This window comes from Rhinichthys klamathensis, unplaced genomic scaffold, assembly GCF_029890125.1.
Source record: "Rhinichthys klamathensis goyatoka isolate OS25496 unplaced genomic scaffold, OSU_Roscu_1.1 h1tg000014l_1, whole genome shotgun sequence".
Lineage (NCBI taxonomy): Eukaryota > Metazoa > Chordata > Actinopteri > Cypriniformes > Leuciscidae > Rhinichthys > Rhinichthys klamathensis.
The window spans coordinates 1,327,611-1,348,781 of NW_026606566.1; the positions used below are offsets into that span (position 1 = coordinate 1,327,611).

Genomic DNA, 21,171 nt, shown 5'->3' on the forward strand with positions numbered 1-21,171 from the left:
CGGCGCTTCTCGGGTGCTGCGGTTATCACTCCGCCCAAGTAGCAGTGCTTCGCCTTCTGAGAAAATAGTTACCAGTATTTAAACGTTTAAAAAGTGGCTGTGTCTCATATTACCTTGTTATTTGTACACTCTGTGACTATACAAATCACAACATGTAAATAGGAAAATGTTGGCGTTCTTTTGTCACTTATTGGGATTAGTGTGCTAGCTGTAGCCATTTACATCCAGTCTTTGTGGGAACTAGGGAACTGAACATGAACAGCTGAATCAAATTATAACTAATGTGTAACCATAGAAACTAATGAGAAATCATACAGACATGACAGGAACTAACTAAACAGAACATTATCGTGACAGCCTGATTTTTTCTGCCTTAGTTGTCCTCCTTAGGTGGGCAGGAGCTACAGGATCCGCAGTGGAGCTGCACCCCATCCCATGTAGAGAGAAGGTCCCATCTCCCTTCTTTGGGCATCTGTGAGCAAGGGATTGTATAAATCCCTGATGGTGTTAACTGACCGTGTGTTACATGCCGCACAAGCTACACGTCACAGTATAAATGTAAGCAACACAAGTGCCCAAGCAGTCAAGAGTGAATTCATTGCATTTGTCCTGCACTTTGTATCACACAGTTCATCCACAAGCCCTCCCAGATAGTCTGCTCAGTCACAATATTGGCTCCGATTACTGCTGTCACATTCCACAAATAAGGGCACAAATCATAATAGCTCCCCAGACACCAATAATGGCTAGGGACATGGCTAGGATAAGTCAAAACATAGACGCCATTTTTATTTATTTATTCTGTTGTTTTACTTTGTTTTCTTGGAAGTGTTTGCTCCTCTGTTAATTGTAGAAATGACTAACCTGTTTTAAGTTTTTCTCAGAAGGGAGGGGTCCAAGTCAGATGGACCTGAAACCTGGTTAAACCTGACCAGATTCCACAGCAGGAATGTGGATACAGCTAGTTTCTCTGAGACGCGCATCAACGAGGAATTATTGGTTGATGACTTGGTTCAAATACAAATGAACCAAGTCATCAACCGAAAAACCCTTGGATATCAACCACAAGCCTTTATACCGGCAGCCATATCACCCTGTAGCCCAAGACTGGTTGCCCACTGAAGCTAAGCAGGGCTGAGCCTGGTTAGTACCTGGATGGGAGACCTCCTGAGAAAACCAGGTTGCTGCTGGAAGAGGTGTTAGTGAGGCCAGCAGGGGGTGCTCACCCTGTGGTCTGTGTGGGTCCTAACGCCCCAGTATGGTGACGGGGACACTATACTGTCAAAGAGCACCGTCCTTCGGATGAGACGTTAAACTGAGGCCCTGACTCTCTGTGGTCATTAAAAATCCCATGGCACTTCTCGTAAAGAGTAGGGGTGTAACCCCGGTGTCCTGGCCACATTCCACCCATTGGCCCCTGCCAATCATGGCCTCCTAATAATCCCCATCCACTGAATTGGCTCTATCACTCTCTCTCCTCTCCAACTATAGCTGGTGTGTGGTGAGCGCACTGGCGCCGTTGTACTGTGGCTGCCGTCGCATCATCCAAGTGGATGCTGCACACTGGTGCAGGTTGAGGAGAGACCCCCTGATATGATTGTAAAGCGCTTTGGGTGTACAGTAGTACAAATGAAAGCGCTATATAAATGCCTCATTCATTCATTCATATATTGATTTCACGAGTTCACACGTACATGAAATCTAAAGTTGTATTTATGCGTATTTGGCTTGCTGTCCGGGGGAGGGCTCCGAGCTCAGAATTTTGCCCGAACCCAGAGTACTCCCCCCTATACTGGGGGTAGACCCAGTCGAGTGTGAGGTGATGGGGTGGTGGAGGGATGCTGAGACACTTGTCGTGAGACAGTAGGTGAGGAAAAGCTTTATTTATACCGGCTTCCTCTTGAGCTGATTGGTTGATTACCTGAACGTGCTCCTCCCGAACTTTGTTACATAAAACTTCATTTAGTGATCTAGTGCTTTTACACTCATTTTATTTAATTAAAAAAATAGTTTTTAGCTTACTGGCTAATATTAAAAAATTATCATATTATCACATATTATCATGATCCCATTAAAGTTATTGCCATAAAATAATAATGTTTCAAAACACAATTCTAATAAATGCACTCTTCCAACAGCTTATTAAGACCGCTTGCTGATTTGCTTTTCCAAATGTCTGGTGCAGAACAAAGTGATAATATCTATTCACTATAGATATAATATCTAATATCTATAAAATTGATTTTTCATTGAGTTCATGTTATGTAAGAAACGAATTAAGTAGAAACAGACTGAACATACCTAATAGACCTAATAGTTGTTTATTATTTCTTACAGTAAAATGTTTTTTTTTACAACAAAATTGCACAAACTGTTTTACAGGAGATCTTTGCCAACATCTGTTGAGTTTTTCAGCAGTTTAGTCACCATGACAGAGGCAAGCATGATCTGATCTGTAATGTAATGTTTTCTTTGATGTGAGAATATTCAGTATTGTCAAACTATTATTATGAAATGTTCAATGCAATAAGTTGTTTTACAGAACCGTTTATTTTAATAACAAAAATAGTAAGACACATTTAATGATCAAGACATCTTTGTGCAAAAAATGCTAATCTAAGTAACCCCAAATAAAAATAAAACTTGATAAGAAGAGCAACGCACATTTTTATAAAACCATAGACATTGTGTTTTTTTAACAGTTATATATATTTCATTTTCTGATTAATAAAAATATGACTATTGTCATATTAAACATAAATTGCAAGAATGGCTTGTTTATGAAAAACAGATCTCTGTTGCTTCCCTGAGTTGGATTCCTCTCATCACATTATACATACACAATTTTCTCTTTCAGTGGTCTGCATAACCACAGCAAAAAACCTCAGTATATAAACTATATGTCATATCAGACACTGTTCTTCTACTGTTTCTCCTTGGGAAAAAAAATATCCACAGCTGGGAATAAAGAGGTTTTACGAGGAAAAAAAGAGAGTCTTTGCAAGTAAAAAGTCTTAGTGTGCTTGATCTCTTTCAGACGTAGGCTTTGCTGGTGGCAACGGACCGTGGCTGAGAGTACTTTACGCCATAGTTGTCCTCCTTAGGTGGGCAGGAGCTACACAGTATACCTCCTCCCAGGATCAGCAGTGCAGCTGAACCAAATCCCATGTAGAGAGAAGGTCCCATCTCCCTTCTTTGGGCATCTGTGAGCAAGGGGTTGTAGAAATCCCTGATGATGGTGTTAGCTGACCAACAGACGGGGACCAGAACCAGCACTCCAGCGATGATGAAGATTACACCACTAGCAATAGCCACCTTCACCTTGGTGCTTTCACTCTCGACAAAGCTGGTACATTTTCCACCAGCAATCCCCAGGATGATCCCAAAGATGCACACAATGATGGCGATGATCACAAGTGCCCGAGCAGCCTGCAAGTCCTGAGGTAAGGCCAAGAGGGAGTCGTATATTTTGCACTGCATTTGTCCTGTGCTTTGTACCACACAGTTCATCCACAAGCCTTCCCAGAAAATTTGTGCAGTCACAATATTAGAACCAATGAATGCTGTCACCTTCCACATAGGAAGGGCACAAATCACAATAGTTCCTATGAAACCAATCATGCCTAGGGAAATGCCCAGGGTTTGTCGACACATAGACACCATTTTTCTCTTGTTTGCTTGGCTTCGTTGGCTTGAAAGTGTTCGCTCCTCTCTTAATCCAATAAATTACTTCTGTTCCTAGCCTTCAGAATGTTCCAACCTTTATGATTGTCTCCAAAGGGAGGAGTCCAAGTTGAATCAACCTAAAACCAGGTTAAACCTGACCAGATTCCACAGCAGGGAATGTGGGACACAGTTCATTTCTGTGAGATGCGTATCAATGAGGATAACCTAACAACCACATATATCAACCACAAGCCTTTATAGTGATTTAGTGATCTAGTGCTTTTATATTCTTTAATAAACAAGTTGTGAATTAGTAAATTTAATAAACAAGTTTTAGCTTACTGGCTAATATTATTAAAATATTTATATCCATCAGTATGTGCTCTTTCTCCACTGAGCAGCATAATTTTAGTTTTAGGCAGTCAGTTCAATATCACAAAAACAAAACCAGCGAGGGGTCCTCCTGTCACAGGGGAAGAAGGGCCCTCGCACTGTATTAAGCGAGAGGAAGCAAGAGGAGCGACAGAGACGAGAGGGGGGAGAGAGGAAAGAAGAAAGAAAAAAATCTTGGTCCGGTTCCCAAAACGCACTGCCATCTGGGCAAACTGTACAACTGGGTAAAAGGAGGCTAGGCATCAGTGCTTTTTAACTAGGATGCACACTGCATGTTTTTTAACTGATTATACTCAGGTACTCATGTCAGGCTACAGTTCGTTATTCGTGAAAGCAAACCATTCTGGTGGAAGAGCAGAAGCTGTGCTCATACATGTAAAAGGGTTATAGGTGGCTGAATCTTTGTTAATTTAGATTAAGATTGTGTGGGTGTTTAATTTGTGATTGTAATGAAGTTCGTTGTTATTGGAAGAAGGAGGCGGGAACCGGCAAACATTTAACAACTTTAATAATAAAATAAACCAGTACAAAAATGAAAGTAAAGACAGCAGCCCCTCACGGCTGACTGCTGTCACATACAACAAAACACAACATAAAATCCAGGCCTGGTCCTCTCTCGTCCTTCACTGTCATCGCTCCCCCTTTTATGCTCCCGTAGCTCCTCCGTGAGAGATACGAGACGGGTGTGTCACGCAGGTGTCGTTCATTATCAATCACGCCACCGGCCTCGCGCTGTTCTCTCTCGGCCCTCAGCCTCGTCCTGCTCGCCACATACCCCCATCGCCCCTCGCAGGCCGGGGGGTACTCCCGAGATAGACGAGGCGAGAGAAAAGGATACGGAAGCATGAGGAGCGACAGAGACGAGAGGGGGGAGAGAGGAAAGAAGAAAAAAATCTTGGTCCGGTTCCCATGACGCACTGCCATCTGGTCCTCCACCAACTGGGTGATCTTCTCCGGGGTACCTGGCGGTGGCGCTGGATAGCCCTCGGAGGACGGCTCGACACTCCTCCACCACCTGGTGGACGGCGACGGCTCCTCCGGGTTCGGGCAGTCGGCAGGAGTCCCCCGTTCCCTGCTCCTCCCCATCATGCTTTCAAGATAGCAAAAACCCTTTTCCAATTTCGAGTCTTCAATGTCTTGGCATGATTTTACCTATGTTTGATAGAAGTCACAAGAGTCCCCCAGGAGGAGTATCTGAAACGCCACAGTATGCCATTAAAAAAAATGTCTTGACTTCCTGTTTGGCGGAGCTAATGTCTGTGGTGTGAAAGTTGTCCGGCTTGATGAGATATGTGCAAAGCTCGGTGACCGTAGCTAAAAAAGTATTTGCTATAGAGTTCCCTGAACATGCCCATTTCTAGGTGGCGCTATAGAGCCCCCTCTACGTGTCCATGCATGAACCTTTGCTAAGCCATAATAGGAGATGACTTTGACAAGTGTGCAAAAGATCATGAATATTAAAGCACGGCAAGTACCCTAAAAAGAAATGACTAAACATAAAAAGGATACAAATGTTTGATATGTTGCCATGGCAACAGAATGTAAGAGATCAAACATTTCTAGAATTTTAAATCTATACTTTTTTGCCATTATTATAAAAACATCTGAAGCAATTTAGTGAAAGAGTGAAAAGGGAAATTGAAAAATTTGTTACAAATGTCCTACTTCCCTCTGCCAGTTGTAATGTTGAGGACAATAGCCCCTTTCACACAGCAAACCTGGTATATTACCGTAAAATTACCAGAATGACTTTATCGATAAATACACAAATATGCTGCTCACGCAAGCATTGGTGTTCTGGCTTTTTATCGGTAAGAGACCATTCACACATAAGCTCCAAAATACTGGTAAATTCTGTGATGTCAGTCATCGGAAGTGATCTTGAAACGTTGCGCCGTTGTCTTCATCCGCCCGCATAAGGAGAAGTGCTTTAGTTTCACTGTCTGTTCAATTTGACAACATTTTTTGACGCCTCAGTGAAAGGCATAAGGGGATGATCAAACAGAATGCATTTTTGCTTTTAAAAACACGAGACGTGCATAATAGTATCCAACTGATATCTGATCCAATCTGACTTCTGACCTGTAATGCTGCCTGAATCATAATCACACACTGTTTGTTCATTGGCCAGAGGAGAACTGAGTGACTGAGCCTGGGTTCTCAAGGTCATTCTGTCACTGATGAGTTTTGGTTCCTTGCCACTGTTGCCTTTGGCTTTTGGATTGCTTAATTGGGGACATTTATTATTCAACAATATTATTGATCTGCCTGCATTGACTCCATTATATAAGAACTGAACTGAGCTGGACGATGACATCACTGTTTTCTCCAGAGCGGCTATATATAAATTAACTAAATTAATAACTTTTTTACAACAGAAATGAACCATCACTGAAGTTACTTAAGCTGGACTATGAAACTTCTTTCTTCTAGATCTGCTGTACAGCAGAAACAAACTTTTTTGCATTATTTTCCTGTTATCACTGTAAAGCTGCTTTGAAACAATCTGTATTGTAAAAAAACACTGTATAAATAAAGGTGACAAAGGTGACAATTAACCTCTTAAACTAGACTTCTTAAATCAGTGCATTCTGACCTCATACGTGATCATACCGGTAATCTTCATTCCGCGTTCACACAGAGCACATTACCTGTAATTTACTGGTAATGTTACAACTTCCCTTACTGTTAAATTGCTGGAACCAATTTACCGGTATTTTAAAAAAGTTCCTGTTCACACATGATCTCTTACTGGTTATTTACCGGTAATTTACCAGTAAAGACTGTTTGTGTAGTCAGCGCCGATAGCCTCATGGGCATGTGCGCCGACATGTAGCGCTGTTATGCTTCTGGCGACCAGAGTCCGAATCCCGGCTCGTGGACTTTTCCCGATTCCGTCTCACCTCACTTCCTGTCTATCCACTGTTCTATCCTAATAAAAGGCAAAAACACCAGAAATAAATCTAATAAAAAAAAAAGAAAAGACTGTTTGTGTGAAAGGGGCTAATTATCCTACCAAAATCGTGAATATTAGACTAAATCTGTGTCAACCACAGCGATAAATACATTTGGAAATGTTATGGGGCACTATGGAGTGCACTGGCCACACCCAAAACAAATGACCAAAGAATTGCTAAATGTTGCTAAGCTTTTACGAGTTTAGTCTTTAGTTTAGTTTAGTACTAATTTTTGCATATTCTAAAGGGACCAAAATGCAATTTCGAACTAGGGGGCGCTGTGGAGCCAATGAGGCATGGGTCTCCTAAACTGCAGTATCAAACTATGGGGCTTTAGTGCCTCTGGATCAGGCCTCTATGGCCTACACCTTTTGTGCTCGGGCCCTAATCATATGTTAAAGTGTTAACATAGCTCTATTATTGCCATAAAATAATAATGTTTCAAATGCACTGTTCCAACAGCTTATTAGGACCGCTTGCTGATTTGCTGGTGCAAATGCCTGGTGCATAACAAAGTGATAGAAGATATGTATCCAAATTACCCAGGCATGTACCCCTACCAAGGACCTATGTAAAGTGATATCATACAGTATCTATTCACCCAATAAAATTAGATTTTTCATTGAGTTCATGTTATGTAAGAAACAATACTTTTTGCTTCGAATGAAGTGGAAACAGACTGAACATGCTGTTTATTGTTTTCTTTCATAGCAAAATGTAGATTTTTTTACAGAAACATTGCTAAAACTGTTTTACATGAGATTTTTGCCAACATCTCTGTTGAGTTTTTCTGTTTTCTCTGAGCCCAGCATGATCTGGGGCCTCATTTATAAAACTTTGCGTAGGATTTGCGTCAGAAGTGGCGTACGGATGAAACATAGGACGTGCGTACGCACAGAAATATTCGGATTTATAAAACCGTGCGCACGCACATCCTACGCATTTTTCCCTTAATAAATCACAATCAATTCTAAATGTAACGCAGCTTTTGCGGCTTCATGTCACGCCCATAGTTGCCCATAAATAGTCCGTGAAACGCCCACATGTTAATATTCAACGATTGCGAAATCGTGGCAAACACGAAGTAGAAGTTATCGTTGGCGAGGTGGAAAAGAGGAGAAAAAATGTTGTTTGGAGGGCACAGTGTGGGCATTAGCCTACTAATGCCAAAAAGGCACTTGAGTGGCAAAAGGTTGCAGACGCCGTAAATGCTGTAGCCTCACAACCTCGGACTGTGGCCGAAATAAAAAAGAAATGACAAGCTACAGATGTCGGTTATAATCTACTTGGAAATGGGAAATAGATCAGCGCAAATGTAATTTCTTGCAGCTTTCTGAATGGTTGAGACATACGTCATACGTTATTTTATCAAAAATAAAACAAACTAAAGGCATATGCATGAAATACCTGCATGAATATCATGATTCCGTAGCTGATGAAGACATTTTTACTATGAAAACAACTTTCCCCAGTGGACAAATAATACATCTATCTATTTATCTATCTATCTATCTCTCCCTAATTATCTATCTATCTGACTGACTATCTAGCTATATCTGCTCTGCCAGACGGACACATTGGCGAGAATATCAGTTTTGTACATTATTTCGTTCTGTTTACCATCTTATTTATGAGGATGAATTGTATAACATGCCAATATTATTGCAGAACATATTTCACTTTTCTTTTTGCAAATATGTGTTAATTTGCATTTCTGTTGCAGATCGATCAAACGGGTGTTCGTGTAGGCTGTTAATTGTAATACTTGCTTTGTGACGTCTTCGTGTTATTTATGAGAGGCAGTTTTGCCATTTATTTTACACAACGGTCTACAGTTTCACACACTTTCACGTGTTTCTTCCATCTGCCGACGGTGTCGCCATTTCTCATTTCACCCGTTTTTTGTGCGTACGCCTGGGTCAGAGCTTGCGTGAAGGACCGCACATTTTACCGTCAAGTTCGCTTTTTATAAATACCAATTATTGCGTAGAGAGCGGCGTACGCCTTCTTTTGTGCGTACGCAACGTTTATAAATGAGGCCCCTGATCTGTAATGTTTCGTGAGAATATATTGTCAAAGTATTATTATGAAATAATGTCAATACAGTATCAATAAGTTGTTTTACAGAACCATTTATTTTAATAACACAATAATTAGACAAATTTAATGATCAAGACATCTTTGTGCAAAAAAATGCTAATTTATGTAACAAAAAAAAAAACTTGATAAGAAGGTTAACACACATTTTATAAAACCAAAGACAATGTATTTTATTAACAGTTAGATATCTTTAATTTTCTGATTAATAAAACTATTACTATTGTCATATTAAACATAAATTGCAAGAATGTTGTTTATGAAAAACAGATCTCTGTTGCTTCCCTGAGTTGGATTCCTCTCATCACATTATACATACACAATTTTCTCTTTCAGTGGTCTGCATAACCACAGCAAAAAACCTCAGTATATAAACTATATGTCATATCAGACACTGTTCTTCTACTGTTTCGCCTTGGGAAAAAAAATATCCACAGCTGGGAATAAAGAGGTTTTACGAGGAAAAAAAGAGAGTCTTTGCAAGTAAAAAGTCTTAGTGTGCTTGATCTCTTTCAGACGTAGGCTTTGCTGGTGGCAACGGACCGTGGCTGAGAGTACTTTACGCCATAGTTGTCCTCCTTAGGTGGGCAGGAGCTACACAGTATACCTCCTCCCAGGATCAGCAGTGCAGCTGAACCAAATCCCATGTAGAGAGAAGGTCCCATCTCCCTTCTTTGGGCATCTGTGAGCAAGGGGTTGTAGAAATCCCTGATGATGGTGTTAGCTGACCAACAGACGGGGACCAGAACCAGCACTCCAGCGATGATGAAGATTACACCACTAGCAATAGCCACCTTCACCTTGGTGCTTTCACTCTCGACAAAGCTGGTACATTTTCCACCAGCAATCCCCAGGATGATCCCAAAGATGCACACAATGATGGCGATGATCACAAGTGCCCGAGCAGCCTGCAAGTCCTGAGGTAAGGCCAAGAGGGAGTCGTATATTTTGCACTGCATTTGTCCTGTGCTTTGTACCACACAGTTCATCCACAAGCCTTCCCAGATGGTCTGCGCAGTCACAATATTGGCTCCAATGAATGCGGTCACCTTCCACATAGGAAGGGCACAAATCACAATAGCTCCGATGAAACCAATAATTCCTAGGGACATGCCCAGTATCTGTCGGCACATAGACACCATTTTTCTCGTTTGCTTGGCTTCGTTGGCTTGAAAGTGGTCGCTCCTCTCTTTATCGTAGAAATGACTTCTGTTCCTCCCTTCAGAGTTTTAAGATTTTCTCAGACTAAGGGGAGGAGTCCAAGTTGGATGGACCTGAAACCAGGTTAAGGTAAATTTTCAAGCCTGACCAGATTCCTCAGAAGGGAATGTTGATACTGTGGCCAGTTTCGATGAGATGCACATCGGCAAAGAACTGAACAATGGCCATGTCACGAATACAAATGAGGCAAGTCATCGACCGAAAGGATTGGGTTGGTATTAACCGCAAACCTTGTTGACACTCAAAACAAAAAAACTATGAAGCTAAAAATAGAGCTAAGTGTTTTGATGGCCGGATGAAATAAAGGCTTTTTGACATTATATTTTGGTTAGCTTTCTTTTCTTATTACTGTTAAAAACTAAAGTCAAGTAAAGTCACATTTATTTATATAGCACTTTTTACAATACAGATTGTTTCAAAGCAGCTTTACAGAGATAACAGGAAAATAATGCAAAAAAAAAGTTTGTTTCCAGAAGAAAATAGTGTCACAGTCCAGCTTAAGTAAGTTCAGTGATGTTTAATTTTTGTTTTTAAAAAAGTTGTTAATTTAGTTCATTTACTGTATATATATACAGTATATAAGGCTGCTCTGGAGAAAACAGTGATGTCATCATCCAGTTCAGTTCTTGTATAATAGTGTCCATGCAGGCAGATCAATAATATTGTTGAATATTAAATTAAATGTTACATTTAATGTCCCCAACTAAGCAAGCCAAGCCAATGGCAACAAAGGTGGTAAAAGACGACAGTGGCGAGGAACCAAAACTCCATCAGGTGGCAGAATGGAGAAAAACCAGCTCAGTCTGGGTAACTAAACCAATGCTACACTGTCCATATGCTATTATTTACTGTTTCGTGGCAGAATCCCTGGTCCTTTCCAAGTAGAATTCACAATACAATTACATCAATGGTTTTCCAAAAATGAAAGGGGCATTTTAATTATATTTTCTCATTTTTAACTGGTTGGCAGCTGAGCGAAAAAGGTCTATTGCTCAAGTTTTAATTAATCATATAAATGTAGAAATGACTATATAAAATCATTTGTAATGTTTCAGAAATACATTTTATTAACAAGATTATAAAAATCCAAAGCTATATTCCTTGTAAAAACATTCCCCTGTGGAGACGCAATCAAATGTATTGATTCTTAAAAAAAAACATCAGAAAATGCTTGATTTACAGAAAGTGACCAACACAGCAGTACTCACAAATGTTACATACTGTGTTGAAACATACATGTATTCATATGCCAATTAGCATTACAAAATCTCTACCGGTAGAGCAACTGGAATGAGTGGAGGATGTGGACAAACAAGTTTTTCCAAATCATCATTCACAGGCTTGCAGAGAATAAGACATTGCAAACAGGTCGCTAATTAGATTTGTTGTTGGATATATACATTTTATTCAATCAAACACTGAAAGTAAGAACAGATTGCATTCAAAAATGTTGAGGAACACAGTTTTAGAAGATGAGAGTCAAAGAAATGTTCCATTAGCTAAAGATATTGTCCCGGAACTGTTGAGTAACCCGGGGGTGGATAAGGTTTGTTAGGAACGTAATTTCCAGTATATGCTACACTAGGTGCATATGTGTTAGCAGGCATATAAGCTCCAGGAGGCGCATACATAGGTCCCTGGTAGGGGTACATGCCTGGGTAATTTGGATACATATCTTCTCTCGGTGGACAGGAAGTACACAGAATGATCCCTCCAAACAGAAGACACGCTGAGGCACCCCAGCCAATGTATATGGATGCCCCAAGCTCCCTCTTTTGTGTCTCGATTGTGAGAACATTCTGGAAATCTGAGATGGTGACAGCTGACGACCAGCAGACCGGAATAAGACAGGCGACTCCAGCTACAATGCAGAGGATGCCACCCACGATCAGCACTTTAGCCATGGAGGACTCTTTCTTCAGACAGCTACTGCACTGGCCACCCACAAACGTCAGTAACATTCCAATGGCGCCGATCACTATTGCGATGACGGTCAGCGCACGTGCCGCTTGCAAGTCCTGGGTCAGTCGCATTATTGAGTCTTGGATTTTACACTGCATCTGTCCTGTGCTCTGCATTACACAGTTCATCCACAAGCCGTCCCAGACAATCTGGCCGGAGACAATGTTGGCACCAATGTACGAAGTGACACGCCATAATGGGATGCCACAACAGACACATATACCAACAAAACCAATGAAGCACAGGGTCTGGCCAGAAACCTCTTTAGCAATCCTTCCCATGGTGTTGTCACAATCAAAATCAGCTGTTGGTCTGGTCGTAATCCATGAGTGTCTGAGAAACAAGCAGGAAGTGATGGCCTGTTTGACACAGATCCTCATTTGGGAGGAGTCTTGTAGACCTGTTTGTTTTAAACCTGCTGAACAAGATTCCAAAGCAAGATTCTTAAAATATGCAGCCATTCCGTGAAGCAGGAAACGCGATTGGTACAGTAGATGCTGTCCAAACCATTTCAGTCTTTTCAGTCTCTCTTGTGTCAAAGATATGTCAAAGATTTGAAGATTCTCTCAGATGAGTGGAAATTAATTACAAATGAACAAATAGTGTTTAACACAAGATTTGAAATGAAATTAATATTTGAAAGAGGTGAAATGCTGTAAAAACTGTATATTATTACAGTATTACTTGTAGTAGCATAAATGAACTAATTTGTAAAAAAAAATTGTCTTGAGCTAAAGCAGTTTTTTACAGACAAGGTAACCGCTAGTTTTTGGAATGTTTACACTTTATTTTGGGTTACAAAGTTATAGCACAAGACTTATTTTAAGTGCCTTCTAAAGGATCTTAACTATAATTTGGACCCATTAGTCATTGCAGAAGATTACAAGCCTTGAGTTTCCATCATTGAAATTAGAATCTCACTAATAATATGCAGTTACAACTGTTTCAAAGAGCAATGACACTCCAATGAATGTGAAACATGAAAATATTGTATATTAAAGAGGCCAGTGCATACTTCCATATGCTAGTTACACAGAGCCAAGAGAGAAATATTCTGACATTTTGATGATTAGGCTTCAGAATTTGCCATCAGATTTAAAAATTTATTTTTTTATTTTTTGAGAAAACTTTGTGAAAGTATATTGGAAGTGTGCTGTTGCCCACGAGTTTTTAAACTTGTATGAACTAGTGATATATGCTTTAATTAATACAATCACAGTCTGAAGACTTGGGATACAATGTTATTTATTGATGCTAGTACATTATGATAAAAAATACATAATACACATGACAAATTACAGAACAATACAAATGGTATTATTGCAAGCATTTTAAATAAACCTATATCTATTCCCATCCATAAAAGCTGAAATACATACATTTAAGCATTTGGCCAACACTTTTATCCAAAGGGACTTGCATTGCATCTAAGGCAGTGTTTCTCAACCTCTCCTGCAGGGACCCCCTGACAGGCCATGTTTCTGTTTTAACCCTGAAATGGCACACCTGATTCAAGTCATTAAAGGCTTAATGAGTAGTTGACTAATTGATTAATTGAACTATTCCTACTCTAATTACTCATTAAGCCTTTAATTACTTGAATCAGGTGTGCCATTTCAGAGTTAAAACAAAAACATGGCCTGTCAGGGGGTCCCTGCAGGAGAGGTTGAGAAACACTGATCTAAGGTATACATTTTAGCAGTTCAAACATTCCCAGATGATCAAAGCCATGATGTTTCTAGCACTTTGCTCTACTGTTTCTGCTACTGGAATACCAACATATAAAAGAACATCATTTTAAAGAATTATCTCTTTCCAGAAGATATTCATTGCTAGGGAGATAGAAAATGTTACACTATTAAAAAATGTCTCAAGTAATTCTACAGATGAATTGTTGACACACAGTAATTCGATCTGCAGTTACTAGAGTGCATTTTAAGGCCAGTCATGTGGGTTCTGCATCTCAGACAAATTCTCTTGTTGAACTGGACCTCACAGCGGAGAACTTGGGGTTGTAGATGCGTTCTTGCTTTGGCGGGCAGCTCCAACAAAGTATTCCTCCTCCTAGTAAGAGCAACCCAGCAGATCCCCAGCCGATATACAGAGCTGCACCCAACTCTCTCCGCTGGGCCTCCACCATCAACGGATTATAGAAGTTCTGTATGATCGTGTTTGCTGACCATGAAACTGGGATGAGACAAAGAAGTCCAGAGACAATGAAGAAAATCCCTGCAATGATGCACGCCTTTGCTTTAGACCCTGGGTCCTCAATACAGTTGGTACACTTCCCACCAGCCATAGAAATGATGATTCCAAAGAGTCCGGTCAAAATGGAGATGATGATCATGGCCCGGCCGGCTTGAAGGTCAGAACTGAGTGCTAGCATGGAGTCATAGACTTTACACTGCATTTGTCCAGTGCTCTGCACCACACAGTTCATCCACATGCCCTCCCAGATGATCTGTGCTGTAACAATGTTGGCTCCAATAAATGCAGACACCCTCCACTGGGGCAAAGCACACACGACAATGACCCCCAGCCAACCCAGCATAGCTGTGACCATGCCCATAATCTGAAGTCCTTGGGAGACCATGTTTTTAAACCACAGGCCTGCCTTTACAGTGATAAAGTAGCCAAAAGTGTGCAAACCAGACATGTTTGCTCTTTATAGGAAAAGTGTGAAAAGGCGGAGTTTGGTTGTCCTGAGTTGATGATTTCTGGAGAGCCCCTATGCTTTCTCATTTGGCTGCTTACACTATAAACACAAAACAAGAGGAACTGACAAAGCACAGCAACACTTTGAGGTTCTTCAAGGTCAGTTAAAAAATAACTTTTCAAAATGACCTTGCATAAAAGCTACTGTGAAAGATATGGCCTTTAGATGGGTGATTATGGTTAGAAATATTTAATGTTTTCTTTACCATTTTTATGATATAGGTAGATGATACAACAAACAAAATTGCAAGAAATTATTAAAAAATGCACGCTAACCATAAATTCCCTTACCCTAACCCTAAACCTAACCATGATTGTAATAGGGAAAAACCTTTTTTAAATGATTTATGTACATGATAATAACTGCACTCTAAAAATCCAGGGTTGTTAAACCCATGTGTGGCAAGCAGGACGGGCCGGTGGCGTGATTACTGATGAGCACCACCTGTGTGTCGCACCGGTCTCGAATCTCTCACGGAGGAGCTTCGGAAGCATGAAAGGAGGAGCGACGACAGTGAAGGACGAGAGAGGACCAGGCCTGGCTTTACATTGTGTTTTGTTTATATTGTTTATATACTGTATTTATATGCAGTCGTCCGTGAGGGGCTGCTGACTTTACTTTCATTTTGGATTTATTTATTTTATGATTATTAAAGTTTGTTAAACGTTCGCCGGTTCCCGCCTCCTTCTTCCCATTAACAACTAATCTTCGTTACACCATGTTTGGGCCAAATATGGACAAACCCAACCGTTGGGTTTAAAAATTTGATTAAAAAAATGTAAATGGTTGGGTTTGTCTATATTTGACCCAAACATTGGTTGAAACAACCCAGCATTTTTTAAGAGTGTGGATATCCCACAAAGGATGCCATAACTATTTGGAAAATTTTGAAAGAACATTTTAGATTTTTTTTTGTATCTGTTCCAGGTTAGACACAGGAGACTGGGGTTAGTTGCAACAACCTTTACCACATTTACTTCTCAGGGTTTATTTTTGAAAGTCAGTTTTCTGTGTAGACATGCAATAGCTTAACTGCTTCAAAACGCTATTTAACATTTCCATTTTTCCATTTAAAATTATACCATTCTTAAAACTTCTGGAACTTCATTAGAGTAAAAGCACTTATATAAGCAGAAAATTATACAGTATATATTGGGATATTTAATCAGACAATATACAACTATTATTTGTCATACAGTTTTTTAAAATTGCTTAGACACCAAAAGTCTCCAAAACTACAAGCACATTACGTGCTTTACACTCAGGTTGCAATTGTAAAACAAACTTTTTGCACAACTCCAAACACAGTTCTCTACGTTAGACACTTCATTCAAAACGTACAGCTCTTTTGTTTCATTTGGGAAACAATGCAATCATTTCCCAATTACCCACTACGCCCAATTATCATGTGTGAAAACACTTATACATAAAAGGTTCACTTATAAATCAAAACTCAGTGTTTTGAGAAAGAAAGAAAATATTTACCCCCTTGCATCTCTGTTTGGAGTGTAAATATATATGCATGTATATATACAGTATATTACATACTGTGTGTATATATATATATATATATATATATATATTTATTTATTTCTGTGTGTATATACATACGTGTAATGTATGTGTATGTATATATATATATATATATATATATATATATATATATATATATATATATATATAAAGTAAATACAGAAACTCAACTTTATTTCTAAAGCGCTTTATACAATACAGATTTCACAGCAGCTTCACAATAGTAACAAATTCAAATTCTGCTGTAAAGCAGCTCTAACAAGCCAATAGTGTCATTATTCAGCTCAAATCAGTTCAGTATTGATTTAGTTTAGTTTCATACCTGTGTAAAATTCATCATTTGAGCAACCATACTGTACATACTTGGCTTGCTTTAACATTTAATTTAATATTCAACAATAATATTGATCTGCCTGCATTGACACTATTATACAAGAACTGAACTGAGCTGGACGATGACATCACTGTTTACTCCAGAGCGGCTATATATATATAAATGAACTAAATTACTAACTGTTTTTATTTTTACTAAATGAAACATCACTGTTTCAGTGCTAACTTACTTAAACTGGACTGTGACACTATTTTCTTCTGGAAACAAACTTTGTTGCATTATTTTCCTGTCATTATTTTCCTGCTTTGAAACAATCTGTATTGCAAAAAGCGCTATATAAATAAATGTGACTTGACTTGACTATATACACTGGTATACAGTGTATTCGTAGCATATGCATGTATGTGTTAGTGCTATGACAAAGTCCTGTACACTCCAATATAGTGGTGTTTTATGATTTTCACATCTGTGTTTGCCATGTGTGTGGCTAATCATTTATTGTTTGTGTGTAGAGTAGTAACTCTACAATAGTTTTGAATTACTGTAAGTGTTGCTTTTGAAAGATATGTGTGACAGTTTGCAAGTTGTGTGCGTGTTTTGTGGTTTTGTGTGTATAGAGTTTTAAGAAATGGAGCCATAGTTTAAAAAACTGTGTGTAAGCATTTTTAAAAAACTGTAATATAGTGAAACAAACGTGTGTGTTTTTTTTTTGGGGGGGGGGGGGGGGGGGGTAATATTACCAAATTATGTATCAGATAATTTATTGAGAACAGAACCGTCTTTCTAAACAAATAGTACAAATTTAAATGGGTTTGCTAGATACAGATTTGTATTATTTATGAATAATAGACAAATGCAAAAATCCACTTTTAACTGTGTGTAATGAGGCACAAGACACTAATTTGAGTGTTTGTAAAGAATTTATTTGTTGCAATGCATACTTGAAATGTTTTCTAGCTCAAATCTGTCACAATTTTAAAACACAATATGAATACATTTACATTTTATATAAATCCTTAACAGTTGAGGCACATCCTCAGAGTGTGAAGCCAGTCAGCAAAGTTAAGAAGAGATATTTACAGTGTTCTTTGGCAGTAGAGTTCTGTTCAGACACATTCACACTGATACATTCTGAGTGTTTCACCATTCCTGTCATATCTTGGAGAACTGAGGGCTAATTCAACCATTTGGTCAGTGATAGAGCGTTCGCATGCATGGTCAATTGTAACACCACAGGTCAAAAGCTGACCAAGGTACAATGTTCACAAATTGGGCAGTTTGAATGTCACTATTTGCAGTGCTCTTTGGCTCCTCTTCACACATACCCTTTGGTTCCTCCAGGCCGAGCAGTGTACTTCGTGGTGTACTGATCCCGGGGAGGGCAATTTGCACACAGCAGTGAGCCGCCAATAACCAGCAGTGCCGAAGCAGCCCACCCAATAAACAGCGAAGCTCCCAACTCTTTCTTTTGTGCACTGTTGGTTAACGGGTTGTAGAAGTCCCTTACAATTGTGTTGGCGGTCCAGCAGACTGGAATCAAACACAGAATCCCAGCGACGATGAAGATGGCTCCTGAAATAATGCCAACTTTGGCCTTGGCTGTCTCATCTTCAATGCAGTTGGTGCATTTCCCTCCAGCAGCCGCTAGCAGGATCCCAACAACACCAGCCAGGATGGAGATAATACACAAGGCACGGGCCGCCTGCAGGTCTGAGCTGAGGGCCAGCATGGAGTCGTAGACTTTACACTGCATCTGGCCAGTGCTCTGCACCACACAGCTCATCCAGATTCCTTCCCAGGTAATCTGCGCTGTGACGATGTTCTGTCCGATGAAAGCCGTGACGAGCCACATTGGGAGAATGCAAACCACAATCACCCCGATCCAGCCAATGACAGCCAGGGCAATGCCCAGCATCTGTAACCCTGCTGATACCATGCTGGACGCTTCTTTGGTTGTGCGTTGAAGTCAAAGAGAGTGAAAGAAACAGTAAGCTTCACTCTGTAGAGCCAGTTTAGTGAACATGGGAATAAAGCAGGCTCTTTTATGTGACGGGGAACAAGGAGGGGCAGCAGGGAATCACTCACAGGCACACCGTCACCATGATTCGCCCCCTGGCCTGCGCTGTCATCGAGCAAGCAAATCCCAGGGGCGAGTCTTAACTCATGCTCGCATTAGGGTGGACTTCTTTAGGGCATTTTAGGAATCATTAGTTATTCATAGTTTTTGTGGAAAATAACATGATTCATGGTTCAACAATAGGAGTAATCCATAAATGAAGATTAAAGAAGCAAGGCAGACACAAAAATATAATACACAGAAGGCACGTGAAGGGTTTTGAAAGATGAAGTAACATAATTAACTCTGGGCAATACGTCTAAACATTTAAAAGAGCACGAATTGTACAAAATATCGATTCAGCCTCTGAAACACACACCCAAAACACTCTTAATTTTGATTCACTGTCTTTTGTCTTCACTAATTGTAGCTGAAGCTTTAGCTTAGAAGGATGATTTTCCATAATGCAAAAGATAACGCACATTTCTACTTAGAGATAATTATGTGACCATTATATGCAGTTTTAGTAATGTTTTAGACAAATGAGTTTAATGAAATTAGTCATCTCGAGCAAAGCGTATTTCATGCCACCCTCTCACCAATACTTCTATTACACATTCTTTTTTTTATCTCACAAAAAGACATTCAATGGAAAAGGCAGTTGCTTAAATTAGATTAAAACGGCCACTATTTGAAGCTCCACAATCTTCCATTCTTTATATATTAAATATTATTTCTAAATAGTCCAATTTCTAAAGAAACGAGGGAAAAAGCAGTAAAATGCTGACCTGGTTTCCAATGTCCAGAGAAAGGTGGAATCTTTCCTAACGCCACTGCTGCACTATATAGTTAAAAGAGCGAAAAAGCGTTCGCTGTCCAAGGGTTCGCAGGGAACAGACATTAGAGGCACATGGTGGAGGGATGAAAATCAATCTCAGGTGTTTGCTGTGTAGAAAATGGAGGGGGGAAAAGAGGGACAAAGTAAGAGATACTGTTTGTTTCATGAATGAAAGAAGGCTCTGTTTGGTGGCCAGAAGGACAAGAATGGCTCTATTTTACACGGCAGCTCATTAAAATCCCCTTGGCAAGGAGAAAGAGGATACGGTTCCACACAGGGAAGGAATGTCTGCAATTAAGGAATTGTGGAGAGATGGTCTGCCAAATTTTACCTTCTCAGATGGGTTATTTTCAATCCTATTTGAGGCTGTGGTATCAAACATTTCAATACAGACATCAGAATGTATTCGATTGGTATTGAAAGATTATGTCATCATAATGACTGTAATTCAGTAAATAGGTAACAATGAATCACATTTGGTTACTGTTCATTTGTTTGTCCTGTATGGACACACGAGTTAGAAGTTTCTACACTAGAACAGAATCATTAAATCAGCGAGGCTCTTGAAAAAAACAACACCTAAACGGCTATTTGGAGAACTGGCTGGTCTAGATGTTAGGCAAATGAATATTACACATGGGAAAATGAACATGAAAATTGTACATTTGCATAAATGTAATTCAATTAATATACTGCATTAATTAACCTTTTTGAATGTGAGTTAATACAAATGTTCACAGAGCAATAATTAATGTTAACAGGTACAACTTTTGAACTTACAAGTATTTGTATTAGTAAGTGTTGAGATTAACATATTTAATAGATGATTGATGTATTGTTCATTGTTAGTTTATGTTGACTAATGTAGGCTAGTTAACAAATGAAACTTTATTGTAAAGTGTTACCAAACAATAAGATAGGACACATAAATAGAATACATTTAATTTATGTAAGTATTAACCAATATTTCCACAGTGGCAATGGGAAATGTTTTTACTTCTACTTTCGGCAGTGAGTCATTTGTCTCCACACTGTTTACAGTCACCTGGGTAATTACTAATGAATCTTTTAATAGTTTCTCCCTCCCAGGTGACGGGGGAGGTGTCTGACATCAGAGAGTTTCACCCCCGGGCTTGTGGGACGCATAGACAGTTTCTATGGATGATCAAGCCTGTGATAGCGATCTAGAAGAATGAAAAGACGGATGACTCACCAGTGCTTTCCAATGATCAAACAAGAACACACCACACTGAGAACACTCGATGCTTGACCCAGCCAGATCATTAAAGACTGCTGAGTTTCTGAACAATTAACATACTTGACCAGACACAGAACAGTGGACTACACATTTTGGTCAAGCTCATCAGAAAATAAAACCTTAGATAGGATAATACGTTA

The 21,171-nt window shown here is 39.5% G+C and overlaps 5 protein-coding genes across 5 annotated transcripts in view; all 5 read right to left on the reverse strand.

Moving 5' to 3' along the window:
* cldnj (claudin j) overlaps positions 1-19,951 on the reverse strand; it is a 31,229-nt gene extending 11,278 nt beyond the window's left edge. Inside the window, exon 1 of the mRNA XM_056270951.1 lies at positions 19,724-19,951. The gene's annotated coding sequence lies outside the window, so the exon portion shown is untranslated. The remainder of the gene's footprint in view (positions 1-19,723) is intronic.
* LOC130104431 (claudin-4-like) lies at positions 2,661-10,366 on the reverse strand. The gene is made up of 2 exons (XM_056270974.1): positions 9,653-10,366; positions 2,661-3,474 (listed from the first exon to the last, which is right to left on the reverse strand). The coding sequence occupies exons 1-2, from the start codon at positions 10,253-10,255 to the stop codon at positions 3,034-3,036; spliced, it is 1,044 nt and encodes a 347-aa protein (XP_056126949.1). The 5' UTR covers positions 10,256-10,366; the 3' UTR covers positions 2,661-3,033.
* On the reverse strand, positions 11,461-12,677 carry cldnf (claudin f). The gene has a single exon (XM_056270929.1). It carries the CDS (start codon positions 12,674-12,676, stop codon positions 11,834-11,836), a length of 843 nt encoding a protein of 280 aa, XP_056126904.1. The 5' UTR covers position 12,677; the 3' UTR covers positions 11,461-11,833.
* On the reverse strand, positions 13,982-14,967 carry LOC130104407 (claudin-4-like). The gene has a single exon (XM_056270939.1). The coding sequence runs from the start codon at positions 14,950-14,952 to the stop codon at positions 14,260-14,262; it is 693 nt and encodes a 230-aa protein (XP_056126914.1). The 5' UTR covers positions 14,953-14,967; the 3' UTR covers positions 13,982-14,259.
* cldna (claudin a) lies at positions 17,817-18,909 on the reverse strand. Its single transcript, XM_056270961.1, has one exon. The coding sequence runs from the start codon at positions 18,813-18,815 to the stop codon at positions 18,195-18,197; it is 621 nt and encodes a 206-aa protein (XP_056126936.1). The 5' UTR covers positions 18,816-18,909; the 3' UTR covers positions 17,817-18,194.
* Positions 19,952-21,171: the final 1,220 nt, after the last annotated feature.

What these genes read in the sequence shown, in the direction of transcription:
- LOC130104431 (XM_056270974.1), bottom strand. Translation starts at nt 10,255, where the DNA reads ATGGTGTCTATGTGCCGACAGATACTGGGCATGTCCCTAGGAATTATT. An exon ending in AGTACTCTCAGCCACGGTCC is followed by an intron (nt 3,475 to 9,652) that starts GTTGCCACCAGC and finishes GGACAAATGCAG; the next exon opens with TGCAAAATATACGACTCCCT.
- cldnf (XM_056270929.1), bottom strand. Translation starts at nt 12,676, where the DNA reads ATGAGGATCTGTGTCAAACAGGCCATCACTTCCTGCTTGTTTCTCAGA.
- LOC130104407 (XM_056270939.1), bottom strand. Translation starts at nt 14,952, where the DNA reads ATGTCTGGTTTGCACACTTTTGGCTACTTTATCACTGTAAAGGCAGGC.
- cldna (XM_056270961.1), bottom strand. Translation starts at nt 18,815, where the DNA reads ATGGTATCAGCAGGGTTACAGATGCTGGGCATTGCCCTGGCTGTCATT.